General features: G+C 43.3%; 1 protein-coding gene and 1 pseudogene across 4 annotated transcripts in view; both read right to left on the bottom strand.

The window, feature by feature from the left end:
* The window catches only part of RBM20 (RNA binding motif protein 20), a 196513-nt gene that overhangs the window by 166114 nt on the left and 11298 nt on the right, over window positions 1-19101 (bottom strand). Inside the window, exon 1 of one of the 4 annotated variants that reach the window (XM_019459414.2) lies at window positions 7602-8347. The exons of the other annotated variants lie outside the window; for them this stretch is intronic. Within the exon in view, the coding sequence (XP_019314959.2) occupies window positions 7602-7630 (29 nt within the window). The 5' untranslated portion in view covers window positions 7631-8347. Of the gene's footprint in view, window positions 1-7601; window positions 8348-19101 lie in introns of those variants that run through there. 4 annotated transcript variants of the gene reach the window in all.
* On the bottom strand, window positions 12583-13358 carry LOC109272678 (60S ribosomal protein L34-like; annotated as a pseudogene).

Genomic DNA, 19101 nt, shown 5'->3' with positions numbered 1-19101 from the left:
TAAGCGGTAGAGCGGGAATGTGAGTCCAGGTCTCTCCGACTCGAAAGGCCAGGCTCCTGCACATGATGAAGCCACATTAATCTCATCAGGAGTTCTCAACTATGACTAAGAGGTAGTACTACATCGTGGTGAGGAACACAGGCTCCGACAGAAAACAGGCTACCTGGTTCCGTCTGTCTAAACCCCAACTGTGCCTCCTACTAGCTGGAAGTTACTTAACTTCTTTATGTTTCGGTCCCTCTGCCATGAAGAGTGAATAATAATTGTTATCTGTTTCATAAGGTTGTCTGAGGATTAAATAAGATATACGGAAAGCCCTTAGAATCATGTAGTGAGCACACAACAAAGGTTAGCTGCTAATAACATGCTGTCGATGATGATGACAGCAGTGGTGGTGGTTTTAAGAATCAGCCTCTCTTCTTGACTTTGGGTTCCTCCCAAGCCTAGACCCACCATCCTGTCTAACCTTTTACCCTTCACAGGTCAATAAAAATCTTCTTCTCCTAACCAGGCTCTGTTCTCCTTTATTCCACTAGAGTCTTCTCGGGGTATAACTTCAGTAATTTCACTTCCACCCACCCAAAACCTGTCCATTCCTTCAAGGCCCTTCCAGATCCCACCCCTCCAGGATGTCTTCGCCAAACACCGAGGTCTTGCTGGTCTCCTTCCAGACCGTTTGCACCACATAATGCTGGCACTTAGAACATCACCATCAGTCAGCAACACACTGTGAATACTGAATTATATCCTGCCTTGAAACATTCATTACATATTTCAGCTTTGTTCCCCTTATCCCCGCGACCTGGTTGCAAGCTCCTTAAAGATTATACAGGAGAGGGGAGTCCGGGTGGCTCAGTCAGATAAGCGGCTGACTTTGGCTCAGGTCCTGATCTCATGGTTTGTGGGTTCGAGCCCCGCATCAGGCTCTGTGCTGACAGCCTGGAGCCTGCTTTGGATTCTGTGTCTACCTCTCTCTCTCTCTGCCTCTACCCCACTCATTCTCTCTCTCTCTCTCTCTCTCTCTCACACACACAATAAATAAACATTCAAAAATTAAAAAAAAAAAGATTATATGGGAGATACTTCTATATTCTCTGCAGGCCAGGACACAGAGTTAGTATACACATGCATACACACAGACACAGCCATATAAAATAGGTATATCCTCTGGTGGGAGAATCCTAAAGTTATTGGCTTATATTATTTTAAGGCATTTAAAAAATAATTATTTGAGATAATTAAGTTATCTCCAACAGCGAAAATGAACTAAAAAAAAAAGTCTTAAAAATACAGTCCATCGACATCCTCAAAAATACCAGACCATGTATGTTATCTCAAAGATTAAAGCACTATCACTCTTAATGCCAAGCTGCCTTACTACCAGCTTGTTAATATGCAGGCTTCCAAATGCAATTAAAATTATTCAGATTAAAAACCTTCAACACTATTAATCCAGTGAGCTTCTAAGGGATCCACAAAGACTTAGGAGACATCATTCAGCTTATGTAGTCACGACACAAATGTCCAGCTACAGGTTGTATAATTCAAGTCTGCCCGCCATCTGGAAATGGGCTGGAAATTGAGAATAATTTTAAGGAGACACTCAGAACTTGTTTAAGCTGAAGGACATTGGAATCTCGCTCTAACTCGAGATCAGCAGCATGGCAAATACAGCAGCCTAGGATTTAAGAGCTCACTGTTGTAGGCGAAGCCCCAGGAACATGAGGCTCAGGCATAGAATGAACTGGTGATACAGTTACAGGTTTTCTCATGGATTGTACAGGACATAAGAACTGACCATGAACGACCCAAACATGAATACCATCCTACACAGCTCACTTATTATTAAAACCCAGCCCTTCCAATACATTTGCAGACTAAAGCTGTGACTTCTGCATTCCTTTCCATCCACCTGACACATGAAATGCACTCTTGAAGAGGGAGACCTTTTCTCTCTAGGCAGCAACCTTAACAATCGCAGTATTAAAGTACAGGGAGGGGCGCCTGGGTGGCTCAGTGGGTTGAGTATCAAACTCTTGATTTTATGGGTTGGGTTCCATGCCGAGTGTAGAGCATGCTTGAAATTCTCTCTCTCCCGTTGCCTCTGTCCTCCACTTGAGTGTGCACTCTCTCTCTCTCTCTCTCTTAAAAAAATTTTTTTAATAAAAAATAAAAGTAGGGAGATGCTAAAAACCACCTCAGGTCCATGCCAGGAAGATACATCCTCAAACTGCCCAGGGAAAACCTCTCCATTATGGACTCATTCTGCTCAAAATGGAAGCCAACCCCAAAAACGTATCCCACACATAGAAAATGGTATTCCCTCTCCATGTAACCCAAATTCATGGGTTACAAAGCCATGATAATTTCAGACAGTGCTCTCCTTTAAACACCCCAATCCAAGGTAACCTCAAGAACCACCTCAGGCCCCAAATCAGAACTCAATCTCATTCCCCCAATTTCAATATAAACCACTGTCCTCCAAATGCAGGAAGTGGGAACAGTGGGTTACAGAAAGCAGGCTTTCACAGTCAGTGCCCGTCTCCCCTCATCTGTGGCCTTGGCCTCACTATCCCACCAGGATTCTCATTCTCAGCAGTGCTGGTGAGGCTGGCATAGAATATATACTGAACCACAGCTAGCAGGAGTGAAATTTTTTTGGAAAGCTGTTTGAAAGATAGATAGATAGATAGATAGATAGACAGACAGACTTAAAAATGTCCCTACACTTTGCCCCAAATAATTACAACATGAGCCTATAACATAACATGGAAAACGTTATAGGCAAAAAGATGTTTACCACAGAAAAACCCAACCACCCAAATATCCAACAGGGGAATGTCTGTATACACTTAAGAAAATATTATGCAGCCAGTATATATGTTTGTAAAATAATGTTAAGTAAAAAAGACAGACTTCAAAATTGAACATTTTAGTACAACTAAAACTAGGAAGAAAGAGAAAACTAGTGTATGTGCAGAAAAAAGCAGTCGACTTTGCAGAGTGGAACCACACGGGGTTTCTCCTACTTTGCTCCACGGTCCTAGAAGACGCACGTCTTACGCGTTTGACAAACGAACCGGTCCAGGTTCATGGTACATCCCGGTATGCTGGGAGCACTAGCGCTCCAAAAGAAGCCGCTTTCCCACTCCAGGAGAGACGACCATCTCTCCTGGGGTCGCTGGGGCACCCCCCCCCCCGGGCACCCCACCCCCACCCCCCCAGATCGGGAGCAGTCTCCACGCAGGGGACAGAAGCTGCGGATGGCGCGGCTCCGAGGACTCGGCGCGAGCGAGCGGGCGGCGCGCACACCTCCCCGGGCGCGTTCGCAGGAAGATCGCACGCGCGCCGCGCCCTGGCCGGGGGCGCTTTCTGCCCACGACCCCCAAAGCTCGGCGGGTCTGAGAGAAGGCGGCAGGCAGCCGGCCGCGGTGGTCTCCGTGGAGGGGACGCAGGGTCCGGGCGCAGGTGACACGCGAAGCACGGGGAGCCTCCCCTTGGACCGGCTCGCTGAGATTTTTCAGGCTTCTAGTTTGGTTTTCTTGGTGGTGGTGGTTTTCAAAGTAGGCTCCACACCCGAGGTGAGGTTTGAACTCCGGATCCTGAGATCAAGAGCCGCTTGCTCTACGGACTGAGCCAGCCAGGCGCCCCTCTCAGGCTTCTTGTTCGTAAACACTCACAAGGATTAAACTATTCGGAGGGTTCAGCAGAAACAACCAGGATTAAGGAGAGGAAAGCTGATCGATCCATAACGATCCAAGTTCTGCTACCTCTGCCGCCCTCCGCCCCTGGCCGCGGGGTGTCGGGATGAATTCAGCCTCAGTGCTGCCCCTACCGCAGGGTCCCGGGCATCGCTATGGGGCGCAGGGAGGAGGGGTCCCCAAAGTCCCCCAGGTAGAAACCATGTCCGCCTCAAAATCGGGATTCTACATTATCAGTCCTCTAACGCTGGAGGAAGAAGAGCCTCTTATTCAGGCCCTCAAATACCCACGTTTACCCCCCAGAACTTGATGCGGGGAAACCTGATTTTAAGCCTGTGGAATTCCTGGGGGGCTGCCAGCCTCAGCGCCTCGGGGCCACCTAACCCTTCCCGACCTTCAGACCCCACCCTAAAGGGATACAGGGCTGTTTTAAAAACTTAAGGAAGAACTTCGTTTGTAATATGAATAAACCCACCAGATTGGATCTGTGCTGTAAATTAACATTGTAAGACTTACCTTTTCCAAAACAGAGACTTAAAAAGGAGTGTTACTTAGAAGTACTGTTAATAAACGTGTTTAAATATTTTTAACAAATGAAGTCACTACTGCTATTAAATTTTATTTTTTTAATATTTATTTGAGAGAGAGAGAGAGCATGCCCGTGGGAAGGGTCAGAGAGAGAGGAGAGACAGAATTCCAAGCAGGCTTAGCACTGTCAGCGCAGATCCCCACACGGGGCTAGAACCCACCCAACCCTGAGATCCTGACCTGAGCCAAAATCAGGGGTCCAATGCTTCACGGACTGAGCCACCCATGCTCCCCTAAATTAATTGTTTCAAATCCTAGAGAGATGTGTTTGTTAAACACACACACAGCAGGAGTGCCTGGGTGGCTCAGCTGGTTGAATGTTGGACTCTTAGTTTCAGCTCAGGTCATGATCCCAGGGTTGTGAGATGGAGCCCCAGGTCGGCTCCCTGATGAGAGTGGCACCTGCTTAAGATTCTCTTTTTCTCCCTCTGCCCCTCCCCTGTGCTCTGCTAAAACTCTCTTTCTCTCTCTCTCACAATAAAACATCAATAAAAATTAAAAATACACAGCATGATACTACACACACACTGTTGTAGGCACTATACAAATATTAACTAAATCATTTCTATGAAGTAGGTACTATGGTTATCCCCATTTCACAGAGAAGGTAACTGAGGCACAGGAAGTTCTTTAGAACTTGCCCAAGGTTTACACAGCTGGCAAGCGGCAAGTGACAAAGCTGGGATTCAAACCGTGGCAAAGGGGTTCTCATATCCTCTCGTGAAACTATTGTTAAGTTTCACAGTGAAACTCATACCCTCATAATTTACTGCTAACTTTGTAAATGGGTACAACTTTATTGTAAAGCAATATGGTAAATATATCAAGAGTAATAAAAATATTCATGCCCTTTGACCTACTAATCCCATTCCTGGGAAATATTCCAAAGCTGCGTGCATGCAGATATATCCATTACTGTAGTATTGGAAATCATGATTGTCCATCGGTTGGTGAATAATTAGGTATATTCTGGTAGATCAGCTCAGTGGAATATCAAGCAGTCATGGACAATTAAATTATGAAATGATGCAGCTGCAAATGTAATGTTAAAAAAAAAAGAATATAAAGTTGCATGTTTCAAATTATGTGCACATGACCCAACAAAAAAAAGAACGAAGACAAACTAGGCAAATTATGGAGTCTAACGAAGAGATTACTGACGATTATTCTTTCTTTCAAAATTTCCCTTTAGTCAACTACACTTCAATTTAAAATAAAAAATAAAATAAAGTTACCCATTAGCTTGTTACGGTAGTGCTGTTATAAATCAGACCTGGAGAAAGGGAAGCGTGTCAAAGTATTTATGAGAGTAAGCTACATTTTCACAAACCAGGAGCATTCAGAAGAAAATGTGCAACAGGGATGGTTGGATCCTATCTCAATATTCACGGAGGGGGCTCCCACCTGCCAGGGAAGGAGCGGGCTCCTGCTGGCAGCTGGCATTAGCACCGCTCTCAGCCGCTGTGTTAGCGAACTCCAGCTGAGAGGAACTCCGTGAGGATTCCAGGCCTAACCTCAATCCCACAAATCATGGTAACAGTGAAAGAAGCAAAGCCAGAGGCTTTTCACACACAAGCACCGATCTAAAGGAACAGAGTCTGGTCGTGAGAAATTGAGGTTCAGATCTCCTCTCAGAGGACAATTTAAGAATGTGCCACACATTCTTCACTCCCTCATCTACCTGTACCAGGTACCACCCAGCAGTGCCTGAGAAAGAGACAAGCGTGATCCTGACCATTTCTTGGATCCACCCCGAAACTCCAAGGCGTGAAACACCTTTGGACCCCCTAAGGGGTCAAGTTGAAGCAAGGAAAAAACAAGACAAAAATGTTCTCTTTAACGGAAACAACCAACCAAGGTGAAACTAAAAGGTTTCAAAGAGATGAGTCCTTAGATTCACTAAGGAACAGAGTTGAATGGAGATAAAAACCAAGACAAAAGTACCTGAATAACTAATAAGGGTGAAATTGAATGGTTTCAGAGGGACGGCCTATTATTTTGAATTCAACAACTCTATCAGGGGTCTGTCCATTCTCCAGGTACCACACAGGTGCCTCCTCTAGAAGCCAGGAGAACGTCCTTCAGTCACTATGCTTAAGGACCGTGGCAACGCATAGCTTTCCCCACCCCTACCCTTACCATGTTTTACTAACTGGACATAACCCAAAACTATCAATCTGGCTAGGAGAGCCAATCCCTTAAAATTTACTGTAACTAAGTGAAAGTACAAAGTCTTCAGAATTGAAAACCTCCTAAGCCCAAAAGTATTGTAATTTAATCCAAAGTTTTATTGAAAAGACCATTATAGCAAGTAAATGGTTTGTTGAACTGCAGACAAAAACCCATAGGAGATTTTTCAGACAGATGGTGGTGGCCTATAAACACATCATACTTCATTTCGACTGCTCTTAACAGAAAATGCGATATATGGAAGGTGCCTATTGCTTAATTACCATTCCCAGTCCCCCTAACTACCCCTCTGCCCCTTCACACACACACCCCTTTCCTGTTCTCCCCTCTCACACTTTATCTGGAAACATTTTCATAGTTCTCCAGCCATAAACAACCTCACCATCAGCGGATTAGCAAAAGTAATTGGCATTTTAAATTAATCTTCCGCTTATCCTCAACAATGGCTTTGCTGTCATACCAAAAAAACAGAAGGAAGTTCTTCCTCTGCTTAAAAATGACACCTTAAAAGGGTTCAGGACACCACGAGCTGAATATACATTCATGTAAAAGTGCAAAGAAAAATGACATCGGCAGAAACAAACTCAATATTTTTTCACCCAAAATGACCGTCCTAAAAACAAACAAACAAACAAAACAAAACAAGGGCCAAGAGTGATCATGATAAATAGGCTTTTTTAAAAAAGTGTTTTACTTAAAAAGCGTCCACAGGGAAAGGCCCTAGGAAGAAGTTCAAAAAAGAGCCTTTGTCAGTCCCTGCCTTCAAGTGAAACTTTAGGCCAAAGAATCTTAAGAGTTAGGATCAACTCTGCCCCTCTGCCCCACCCCCCCTTCACAGTCCTCAAAGAGCAGACATTAAAACGATTTCAAAGCGGGAATTTAAGAGGGTTTCTGAAAGTTTTCCCTAGCACTCCCATCACTCATCGGGAACTCTCTGGACAGGAATGACACTTGCTAAGTTTTTTCCCCTCTCCCTCCCTCCACCTGTTGTCCCAAGTCTCCCTGGTAAGCCAGGGCCATTCGCACTTTCTGCCTGAATGACACAGTCTTCTCTGCAATCCCGTGTCTCCTCTTCCACCCAAGTGGCTGCTCCTAAATTGGAGCCCCTGGAAAAATACGTACCAATTAGGGGTTACTTGATATCTACACATCACAGAATGGCCATTAGGTTGGTGGGTGGGTTGGTTTTCTTTTTTTCTCGTATTATGATGATGATGATTATTTCAGTATAATGACTAACGCCTCCTTAACCGTCCAGATATAAGTGAAGCTGGGATGGGTGAAGACACACAAACTAAGATAGCAGAGTTATCCCCCTCTGGGCCTCCCACTGTAGGTAGACCCAAATTCCAGGCGGGATGCTTAGCATAAGTAAGTAATTGAGTTAAGGGAGATCTAAAGAAAGACTTCACGTTCACATTCATATGCTAAACTCAGTTAAAAATAGACTCAAGAAGGGCCTGACTTCACTTTTAATTTTAGCCCGGTGATGAACATGCCCTAAAGACAGAAAGTCACCAGGCATTTTCCTGAGTGCAATGATCTTCATATTTTTATAAAAAGGAAATGCAGCATGTTCTATTAATAAAAGTGCTGTAGCCTCAGTTAAATCCAGACAGTTCGTAAATCAGGGCTCCCTCTGGCTGAGCTTCCCTGGGCCAGCAGCTCAGTCACACCCAAGCCCCCAGCAAGTGGACAGGTCACACGCAGTGGGGGAAAGTGAGCTGGACACCAGGGATCAAAGACCACAAGGTGTGACTCCTAAATACTTCCCAGGTGACCAAGCAGTTCAACCAAGTGCATTTGCCAGGAACTCTTCAAAGGTTTGCGAAAAGAACCACATTTGCCAGGACTGAGCCCTGTGTGTCACAAGACTTAGATTTAGTGAGGAAAGGGGAGCAGGTTAGGGTTAAGGGGTAAATGGGGTAGAAGGGAAAGAAAATGTGGTGCTTCCTTCAGAAAGGACAAGCAATTTCACCTTTTCCTTCCAATCTCAAAGACGGCAAAGTTGAAGTTGGCCTCCAGCTGTCTGGCTGGACTTTTCTATGGACCCACCTAAGAAGGATCTTCTCCAGCTACCTTTGGCTATCAAGCCACATAACAAACTCAAACATGGCCAGATGGGAAAATTACCACCCTTAGAGCCCTGATCGTCCTCACTGAGACTAAATGGTAATTCCAAATGTAAGTAAGGCTGCCCTAGGTCCTGGAGAAAATGCTGGAGAATGTGCTAGGGCTGGAAAAGCAAGACAGGGGTATCCAGACCATAAGACATTCCAAATACACAATCCCCAACCCAGCTTCGGGATTCTCAGGATGCTGGTGAACTAAGTATGCTTCTGCTTTCTAATTTCTATGCTTCTAAATTAACATTTAAGAGCTTATGTGATCCTCCCCAAGACTAGATGAGGTAAAGAAACCGAGGCACAGAACAGTAAACTCACAGTTAGTAAGTGACAGGCCAAGCTACTTAAACCCAGGTCTCTAAATACAAAACCCCGGGGTGGGGGGATGGACAGGAAAAGCCCAACAAGGTTTAGGTGGGACGGGACGTGTGCAATCTTTCTACCCTCTCTTCTTTCACCCAGGGAAGTTCCCTCCTTCCAAGGAAGACTAACTCTGATGTTTTGGTTTTGACTTGGTTCTTATTTTGTTGTTGCCCCCATTTCCCCATGTTTCTATTATGGCTGCTTGTAAAACCCTATACACTCTCAATCTCAACAATCCCACAATAGTCTAAGCCACAGAGGGACAGAAATTCTACAGAGTCAGATGTTAAGACCTTGAGCTTTGGGGCCAGACATATGTGAATTACCATCCTAGCCCTTCCAATCGCTAGCTGTGTGATTTCAAGAGCATACTCCACAGTCCAAAGTTAAACTCAGGAACAGCTGGAATCAGGATTGATTTTTTTTTCCTTTTTTTTTCCTTTTGGTTTTTTTTTTTTTTTTCCTTTTATTATGGACATGTTCTAACTAAACAAAGGTAGAGGAACAGGATAATGAAACCTATCATAGGTTCATTACCTATCATTACCTTTACCCATCACCCAGCTTCAACAATTTTAACTATTGGTCAATCTTGTTTACTCTCTACCCTACCCATTCTCACCCTCTACACTATTGTTTCAAAGCCAATCCCAGAGTCATTATTTCATCTATAAATACTTGAGTATATAGCTCTGAACTACAATAACTTTTTATTCTTAACATAATCACAGTATCATTACCAGAGCCATAAATAAATAAATAAATAAATAAATAAATCATTCTTTAGTCTCAATATTTCGTATGTTCAAGTGTCCTAAGTAATCTAATCATTTTCTTGTTTTTTTGAGCTAGGATCCAAATAAAGATTATAGATTAAAGATTACAGACTGGATTATAGACTGGATAAGTATTTTTAATCTGTTTTAATCTATAGAGAACCCCTCCTGCTGATAGATCCTTGCAATTTACTTGTTGGAAAAAAAAAAGGGTCTTCAGGCCTGAAGGATGTCCCACACTCACAACTGGTTGATTTTTATCTCCATAGTACTGTTTTGACATGTTCCTCTGTCCCCTGTATTTTCTACAGAAAACTAGGATTCTGTATTCTACAGAATACTACAGAAACCTTGAGCCTGGCACAGATGAATTCAGGTTTTACCTTTGACAGTGCTGTTTACTTCCTGCTGCATTACCTCTGTGGGTACATGATATCTGAAGTCTTTCTCTTTTGTCACATTAAAAATGATCAGTGGGTTTGAATGCATCAACCCAATCCATCCCATATAAAGTTTCCCACCAGCTTCGCCTGATGTTTTAGCAGGAACTTACTAACCATGTTGTCTAAACGCATTATTCACTAGAGGATGCAAAATGATGATGGCCCAATTCTATAATTCCTTCTGTGTTTATTAGATAGTATTCTCCTATAAAAAAGAAATTTTCCTCATCAACAGTTTGGATACCCTAAGGTAATCAATAAGAAAGGTCTGATTCTTTCCCTTTCTTGACCAGTTTTCAGAATGAGTTGGTTCCCCAACCTAGTGAGGACCATTGAATTTTTAACTAGGAATGTGACACATTGTAATATATGTAATGTATATCCATCCACTATACTTACACTCCTTAATGCTCACACTGTTCCATATTTGGGCACTGGGAGGCCATTTAACTTGGCTCTCGAGTCCTTCAGACAGGACACAAGTGGTCTTTGAAGCTTCTTTGCTTGCTGATACAAGATATTCCAACACATCTTGTACATTTACTGTCCCAGACCTGGAATCAGCCATTTTTTCTGAGGATCAAAGTTCTCTTTAGTGGGAAGTTGTACTTAGAGGCCATAATCTGGATGTCATGGGTGCTTATTGCTACTAAATTGGCCACTATTTCTAGGCATTTCAGTGGACAAAGTTAGGAAATACTTTTTTATTTGTTAAAGAGAAAATATATCAGGAATTCACACTGACATTTCCAATTCAAATTTAGGATTACAGGATTTTTACTTAACATCTTTAATTATGAAACTGTTCTTTTTTTATATACTGGAAACACTGGTTTCTGATGGTTTTAACACAATTACTTACTATATATGTATAAAATATTTTATATATAATTGTTTCATAATAGTAATACCAATATCATTACTAACAATATTACTGAAAATGGTTTAAGATTTACTTGGAGTTTATTTTGAACTTAAGATACATTCTACCAGAGGGGCGCCTGGGTGGCTCAGTCAGTTAAGCGTCCAACTTCAGTTCAGGTCATGATCTCATGGTTTGTGGGTTTGAGCCCCACCTCAGGCTCTGTGCTGACAGCTCAGAGCCTGGAGCCTGCTTTAGATTCTGTGCCTCCCTCTCTCTCGGCCCCTCCTCTGCTCACGCTGTGTGTCTCTCTCTCTCAAAAACAAACATTAAAAAAAAGGTACATTCCACTACAGATGTATAATCAAATTACTGTGTTTTAAAGTTATGTGAGGGGCGCCTGGGTGGCTCAGTCAGTTGAGCGGCCGACTTCGGCTCAGGTCATGATCTCACGGTCTGTGAGTTCGAGCCCCGCGTTGGGCTCTGTGCTGACGGCTCAGAGCCTGGAGCCTGTTTCGGATTCTGTGTCTCCCTCTCTCTGACCCTCCCCTGTTCATGTTCTGTCTCTCCCTGTCTCAAAAATAAATAAAAATGTTAAAAAAAAAAGTTAAAAAAATTAAAAAAATTAAAAAAATAAAGCTATGTGAAATTAATTTTCTGTGTAGGTGTGTATTTTTTTAATATATTTTTTTCCTATTCTCCCTTTTCTTACACAAATGGGAGCAACTATTTACATTTTCTATACCCTGTTTTTTTTCCCCTTGACATATCCCTGAGATTTCTTTATTTTTTTTAATATTTATTTATTTTTGGGAGAGAGTAAGTGGGGGTCAGAGAGAGAGGGAGACACAGAATCCAAAGCAGGCTCTGCGTGGTCAGCACAGAGCTCGACATGGGGCTCGAATTCACAAACCACGTGATCATGACCTGAGCTGAAATCAAGGGTCGGATGCTCAACCGACTCAGCCACCCAGGCATCCCTCTGAGATTTCTTCTAACGGCACACAGAGATAGTCCTCATTGTATGGGAGGACGCAGCCAAACGTACTCACTAATCCCCTATTGCTGCATATGTGTTCGTCCTAGTCTTTTGGGCCCCTACTGCAAGGGACTGAGCGAGACCTAGCCCTTCCTGTTCTTCGTCCAGCATCAAGATCCCACCAAATGCACAGCTTGGGTCTCTGCCAAAGAGAGTCCGATGAGACCAGCCACTGTCAGAGCCAGCCTGTCATACAAGTACTGAGTCACTGATGCCTGGGGCCAAGAGGAGCGGCCCAGTTCCGCACCTTCTTTTACTTCCAACAATGACACAGGACCAGAGGCTATGATATTCCCATATCTTGCACTTTCATTACAGCCTCCTGCACCACCAAACACATACAGCTCACAGCTTAGATGGGCTCAGAGAAGAAACAAATGCCACTGTGTACCAGTGTCTAAGTTTGACACTTTTGCTAACAGTTCATGCAGTCCTTCAAACAAATATTCAGGGAGCTGCTTCTGGGTGCCAGGCATTGCCCTTACGTTGGGCGGGGGCTGTAAATCACTGAATGAAACGCTTCTGCTCCTGGAGAGCTTATGTGACACGTGACACAGGCTGGGTGGGAGGAGACACACAGACAGTAAAAACACAGTAAGTGAAGTAAGTTATATCAGCTATTAAGAGAAAACGTGCTACGGTTGAAAACAAAGCAAAGGAAGGGAGATTGGACGGGGAGATGCAGAATGCAATTTTAATAGGGCGGCGGAGCAGAAATCATGGGCGTTATGTTCTGGGCAACTCCTTTCTTTTTCCTTTTCCTTTTTTTTTTCTTTTTAATTAGTCAAAAAAACCCTTCATTTGTTTATTTAGCTTTCAGACTCTGTGATTGTGCCTTCAACACTTTCGCAACGATTTTCTGCTCCTCAATAAGGAAAGCACGCTTGATCCTGTCACGGACACACTTAGCGCACATGGAACCACCACGGCCCTACTGACGTGTTTTTTTCATTTCATAAGAACCTTAGGCCTCACGGCACGAACTCCTTGGCCTGGGCACGCACCACATGCGGATTGATGCTGTCCCAACCTCCTCGGAAAGGTAAACAATGCCATTACCAGGGGCTCAGGGAGGCCTCGTTTCGTCTGAGGCTGTATCGTAGGACAGCTTACGACAGTGTGTCAAACACTGGACCCTTCTGGAAGCCTCTTGACACCATCCCAGGAAGAGGAAAAAGAAAGCGTTTGTGAGTTCAAAGGCCAAATGGGCAACTCCTTTTTGCAGCTGCCACTGGTCAACTGCCCAATTATCACTGCCACCATTAAACTGTCATTATCACAAATGTCAAGGTAATAATAAAGTATCTTGGTGTCACAGCTGTCTTCAGTTATGTTGTTTTAGCAATTGCTTGAAATAAACATAGTGTTTGCTTAGGACTTAAAAAAGACTAAAAACAAAACAAAACAAAACATTTTTGTTATCCAGAAATTTCTGTTGTTGAAAGCTTTGATGCAACAGGATTCAAGGGGTATTCTGAGTGGTCATTTCCACCCTCTCTATTTGGATCGAAGATGAAGAAATCCAGCCTGGAAACTGCCTGTACCTTGAAAGGCACAATCGGGTCCCTGGCTGGAGAGGAAGCCTGGTTCCATTATGATGCACGTGTATTCAGCACTTTATTCTCCTCAAAGCGTGTTCCCGTGTCATCTCACTGATGGTTATAACAAACCCCGCATCCTATAACAAGCCCACACCCTGGCCCCCTTTAACAAAGGTGGGACCTACGAGACTCAGTGCCCTATCTCTGCTAACACAGTGACGTGAAGGTAGAGCCAGACCACAGCTTGGGTTTCTTATACTTCCTGGGTCTGTTCCCCACCCCACCCCCCTTACACCACCTCTCCAAACATAAAGGCAGGCTGTTTGTGTTCCTCCAGCCTTTTCAGACAGGCAGGCAGAATAACGCATACGTTGGAGAAAACCAAACTTCGCTCCCACATCAATTCGCACCCATGAGACCCTTCTGAGTGAGTTTTTTCATCACAAAGTCCATTAGATCTATACTTGGGTGGCTGTCAACTTGCTCCTTCTGTCATATTCAACAAACTATGTGCCAGGGACCCTGTCAGATGCTAGGGACACCAAGATGAAAGACACTGGCCCCAACCTAAAGGACTTCGTGGAGTCTTCAGGGGTGGACCAACAAGAGGCAAGCATGGAGTAAACACTACAGTGGGGGGCCACAAGGCCTCACAGGGTAGAAGCACCCAGCCCATGTTCTTGTGTGGTGTCGGGGACCGTTCCCTATAAGACATGAGGTCTAAGCAGAATCCATAAACAGGAAAGGAATGTTTGAGTTGAGGAGAAAAGGTAGTGCAGGGAGAGAGAGCAGGAGGCAGCTAGGGCCAGGCGTGGACAGTTAAGTGGGGGCTGTTCCAGAAAGAGCTTCCAAGCAGTCTGAATCTCAACCTACAGTCAACAAGATGCTACAGCAGGGCTTTGAGCAAACAGACAAGATTAAGGCTGAATTGGTGTGGAGAAGAGAAAGATCTGAGGACAGGCCCAGCTGGAGGCAGGGGCAGAAGCTGGGAGGCCTGAATGAAGGCAGTGGCAGTCAGCTTAGAGGCGGGGAAAGATTCACCAGAAAGGGAGAAGGACGTACAAGTTGGAACAGGACAGAAGGCCTGGCTCTGAGCCGGCGGCCTCCGATCGTTGGTTAGGGACCCCTCAACTACTGGTAACTGCCTACCTGTTTCATGAGCTTGCTGGGATTAAATGGGACAAGCGAGGGGGGGAAAGGTGTCCCGTGAGCCCTATGGCACAGCAGGAATACGGTGCCATTCACTCAACCCCCGCACTGTTACATCTGTAGACACCTCATCACTAGGAGACTTAAAATTACTCACAGGCACGTAAGTTTCCTCTGCTCACTAGAGAATTGAAGTAGATGATCTCTGGGTCCCTTCCAGCTTGAAGTTCTGCAGTTTTGTCATCTTACCCATCTTGTGTCCCAGTTTCCATGGTAATAATTATTTCTCCAATGAAAAATTACTGGAGGAAGATTCATCAGTTAGAAGAAAAAGAGAAACTAAGCTGATGAGTGACTGACCCTGAAAACTAAGATGAAAAAGTGTGTGTCCTTTTTTTGGTTTGTTTACTTTTTTTTCTTATTTTTCTTAATCTTTATTTATTTATTTATTTATTTTTTTTTTTTTTTTGGGACAGAGAGAGACAGAGCATGAACGGGGGAGGGGCAGAGAGAGAGGGAGACACAGAATCGGAAACAGGCTCCAGGCTCCGAGCTATCAGCCCAGAGCCTGACGCGGGGCTCGAACTCACAGACCGCGAGATCGTGACCTGGCTGAAATCGGACGCTTAACCGACTGCGCCACCCAGGCGCCCCAGTCTTTATTTATTTTTGAGAGAGAGAGACAGACAAAGAGACAGAGTGCAAGCGGGGGAGGAACAGAGAGGGAGGGAGACACAGAATCCGAAGCAGGCTCCAGGCTCTGAGCTGTCAGCACAGAGCCTGATGCGGGACCCAAACCCACGAACCGTGAGATCATGACCTACGCTGATGACGGACACTTAACTGACTGAGTCACATAGGCGCCCCTAATATTTACTTATTTTTGAGAGAGTACACGTGGGGGAGAGGCAGAAAGAGGTGACAGAGGATCCAAGAATCCAAAGCAGGCTCCACACTGACAGCAGAGAGCCCGATGTAGGGCTCAAACTCACAGAGTGTGAGATCATAACCTGAGCTGAAGTCGGACACTTAACTGACTAAGCCACCCAGGTGCCCCTAACATGTGTGTTCTTTAAATGTCTTGAAGGGTTGGAGCACCTGGGTGGCTCAGGTTCGTGAGTTCAAGCCCCGCATCAGGCCCTGCGCTGAGCCTGATTGGGATTCTCCCTTTCTCTCTCTGCCCCTCCCTTGCTCATGCTCTCCCTCTCTCTCAAAATGAAGAAAGAAATTTAAATAAATAAATACATAAACATCTTGAAGGGTCATATTTAACACGCTCTGTTCAAAGACCCAATAATAAAAATTCAAAGGTGTTTTCAGCCAAAAGTGATTCTTATCATTTTTATCTTATCTTATTTGATTTTATCTTGTCATCTCCTAATAGGTTAAATTATCATTGACCAAATATTTACCCAAGAAAACTAAAAGATGTGTCCACATAAATACTTGTAAAGGGATATTCATACCAGCTTTATTTGTAAAAGCCAAAACCTGGAAACAACCTAAATATACATCAACAGGTGAACGGATAAACAATTTATGATATATCCATAAACTGGAATACCACTTGACAATAAAAAGTTCCAAACTTTTGGTATGTGGGAAAAAAAAGGGGGGGGAATGAACTTTAAAATCGTATGCTGAAAAACAAACCCACAGAATGGAAAAAAATATTTGCAAATCACGTATCTGACAAAGGTCTAGTAACCCGAATTTATGAAGGGCCCTCACAATTTCACACAAAAAAGATAAACAATGAAATTTTTAAATGGACAAAGGACTTAAAAGACATTTCTCTAAAGGAGATATACAAATGGTTTTGTTGCACAAGAGAAGATACTCAACATCATTACTCATTAGGGAAATACAACCCCAAATCACAATGAGATACCACTTTATACCCACTAGAATGGCCATAATTTAAAAAAAAAAAAAAAAAAAAAGGGAAAATAACAAGTGTTGGCAAGGTTGTGGAGAAGTAAGAATACTCATTCATTGCTGGTGAGACTGTAAAACGGTACAGCCACTTAGGGAAACAGTTTGGAGGTTCCTCAACAAATTAAACACAGAATCACCGTATGACTCAGCAATTCTAATCCCAGATATATACCCAAAAGAATTAAAAAACGATGTCCAAGCAAAAACCGGTACATAAATGTTCACAGCAGCACTATTCACAATAGTCAAAAGGTAGAAAAAACCAAAAGCCACCAACCGATGTATGGATAAAAAGTTGTCTCTCCATATAATGGAATATTATTCAACAATAAAAAGGAATAAAGTACTAACACGGGCTGCAACATGGGTTAACCTTAAAAAACATTATGTTAAGTGAAAGAAAGCCTGATTCAAAAGGCCATATATAGCATGTTTCCATTTATATAAAACATACAGAAAAGGCAAATCCATAGAGACAGAAAACAGATTAGTGGTTGTCAGGCCTGGGGGAGGAGGGAATGGAGAATAACTGCTCACTGCACACAGGGTTTCCTTTTGGGATGATGCAAATGGTCTGGAGCTAGACAGTGGTAACGGTTGCACAACCTTGTGAATGTACCAGACACTAGTTAATTACACTTTAAAATAGCGAAAATGGGGGTGCCCGGCTGGATCGGTTGGTAGAGCATACGCCTCTTGATCTCAGGGTTGTGACTCTTAGCCCCACGCTGAGCACAGAGATTAATTTTAGAAAATTAAAAATTTTTTAAAAATTTTAAAAATTAAAAAAAATGTTTAAATTTAAAAATTTTAAAAAATAAATAAATAAATAAATAAATAAATAAATAAATAAATTGGGGTTCCTGGGTGGATCAGTCAGTTAGGCAGCAGGCTCTTGGTTTCGGCTCAGGTCATGGTCTCACAGGTTCGTGGGTTCAAACCCCGCGTCAGGCTCTATATCGGCAGTGTGGAGCCTGCTTGGGATTCTCTGTCTCTGCCTCTGTCTCTGTTTCTGCCCCTCCCCCCCTCTCCCTCCCTCCCTCTCTCAATAAATAAATAAACTTTCAAAAATAAATAAATAAATAATAAAAATGAGGGTGCCTGGGTGGCTCAGTCGGTTAAGCATCTGACTCTCCATTTTGGCTCAGGTCATGATCTCACAGTTGGCGAGTTCAAGCCCCACATCGGGCTCTGCGCTGACAGTGCGGAGTCTGCTTGGGATTCTCTCTCTCCACCCCTACCCCATTTGCTCTCTACCAAAATAAATAAATAAACTAAAAACATATAAATACATTTTAAAAATAAAATAGCTAAAACAGTAAATGCTATGTGTATTGTGTCACAATTAAAAAAAATTTTTCCCAAAAAATCATTATGTTGAGTGAAAGAAACCAGGCCAACAACAACAACAAAAACTATGATCCCATTTGTATAAAATTCTAGAAAAAGCAAAAACTCAGGTACCGCGATGGAAAAGCAGATGGGTAGGTGCCTGAGAGGGGAGAAGGTTAAGAGAAAGAGCAGAAGATAAATTATAAAAGGCACGGGGGCGCCTGGGTGGTTCAGTCAGTTAAGTGTCCGACTTCAGCTCAGGTCATGATCTCACGATTTGTGGGTTCGAGCCCCACGTCAGGCTCTGTCCTGACAGCTCAAGGCCGCCTGGAGCCTGCTTCAGATTCTGTGTCTCCCTCTCTCTGCCCCTCCCCCACTTGTGCTCTGTCTCTCCAAAATAAATAAATGTAAAAAAAAAATTTTTTTTAAGGCATGAAGAAACTCACAGGGGTAATAAAAATGTTTACTGCCTTGATTATGTGATGGATGCTTTAAACATGTACAGTTTAGTGTACTTCAATTATCCTCTGTAAAACTGAAAAACAACCCAAAAGGTTTTAAAAATCATCACTTACTAAATAGACTTACTAAATTTTTATTTGAAACACCCTGAGGAACTCATTGTTTAAAGGATCTTTACTGTAAACCCTTTCACAGGTCAAAAGCAAACAATCCTGTCCTGATTTACGGACTCCATTAAAGTCTGGTTTTTACATACAACAGTGTCTTAAAGCGAAAGGACACCTGTGACAAAGTCTGCTAAGACCATTCATGAAGTGTGTCTGGAGCAGACTAAGGGAGCTTGGTGTTGCCACGTTTCAAGTCAGGAATTCTTGCTATTAATAGGAGCCTAGGATACTTTAATCATTGCGGAATCCTGGTTTTCTGAATTGGTTTAAAAATGCTGTGGTCGAACTTGGCAGACGCTCTCTTTGCAAATCAAACGATCGTATCTGTTATGATTTTAGCACATGCTGAGAGGATTATAAGTGTTTATATACTCTCTGTGAGCATCAAATTCAAGTCTTGCCTAACATGCGTAACAAGCAGAGT

This window comes from Panthera pardus, unplaced genomic scaffold (assembly GCF_024362965.1).
Source record: "Panthera pardus isolate Hobbes unplaced genomic scaffold, ASM2436296v1 HiC_scaffold_22, whole genome shotgun sequence".
Classification (NCBI taxonomy): Eukaryota; Metazoa; Chordata; class Mammalia; order Carnivora; family Felidae; genus Panthera; species Panthera pardus.
The sequence above is the reverse complement of the archived record's forward strand: the minus strand, read 5'-3'. Positions and strand labels throughout refer to the sequence as shown.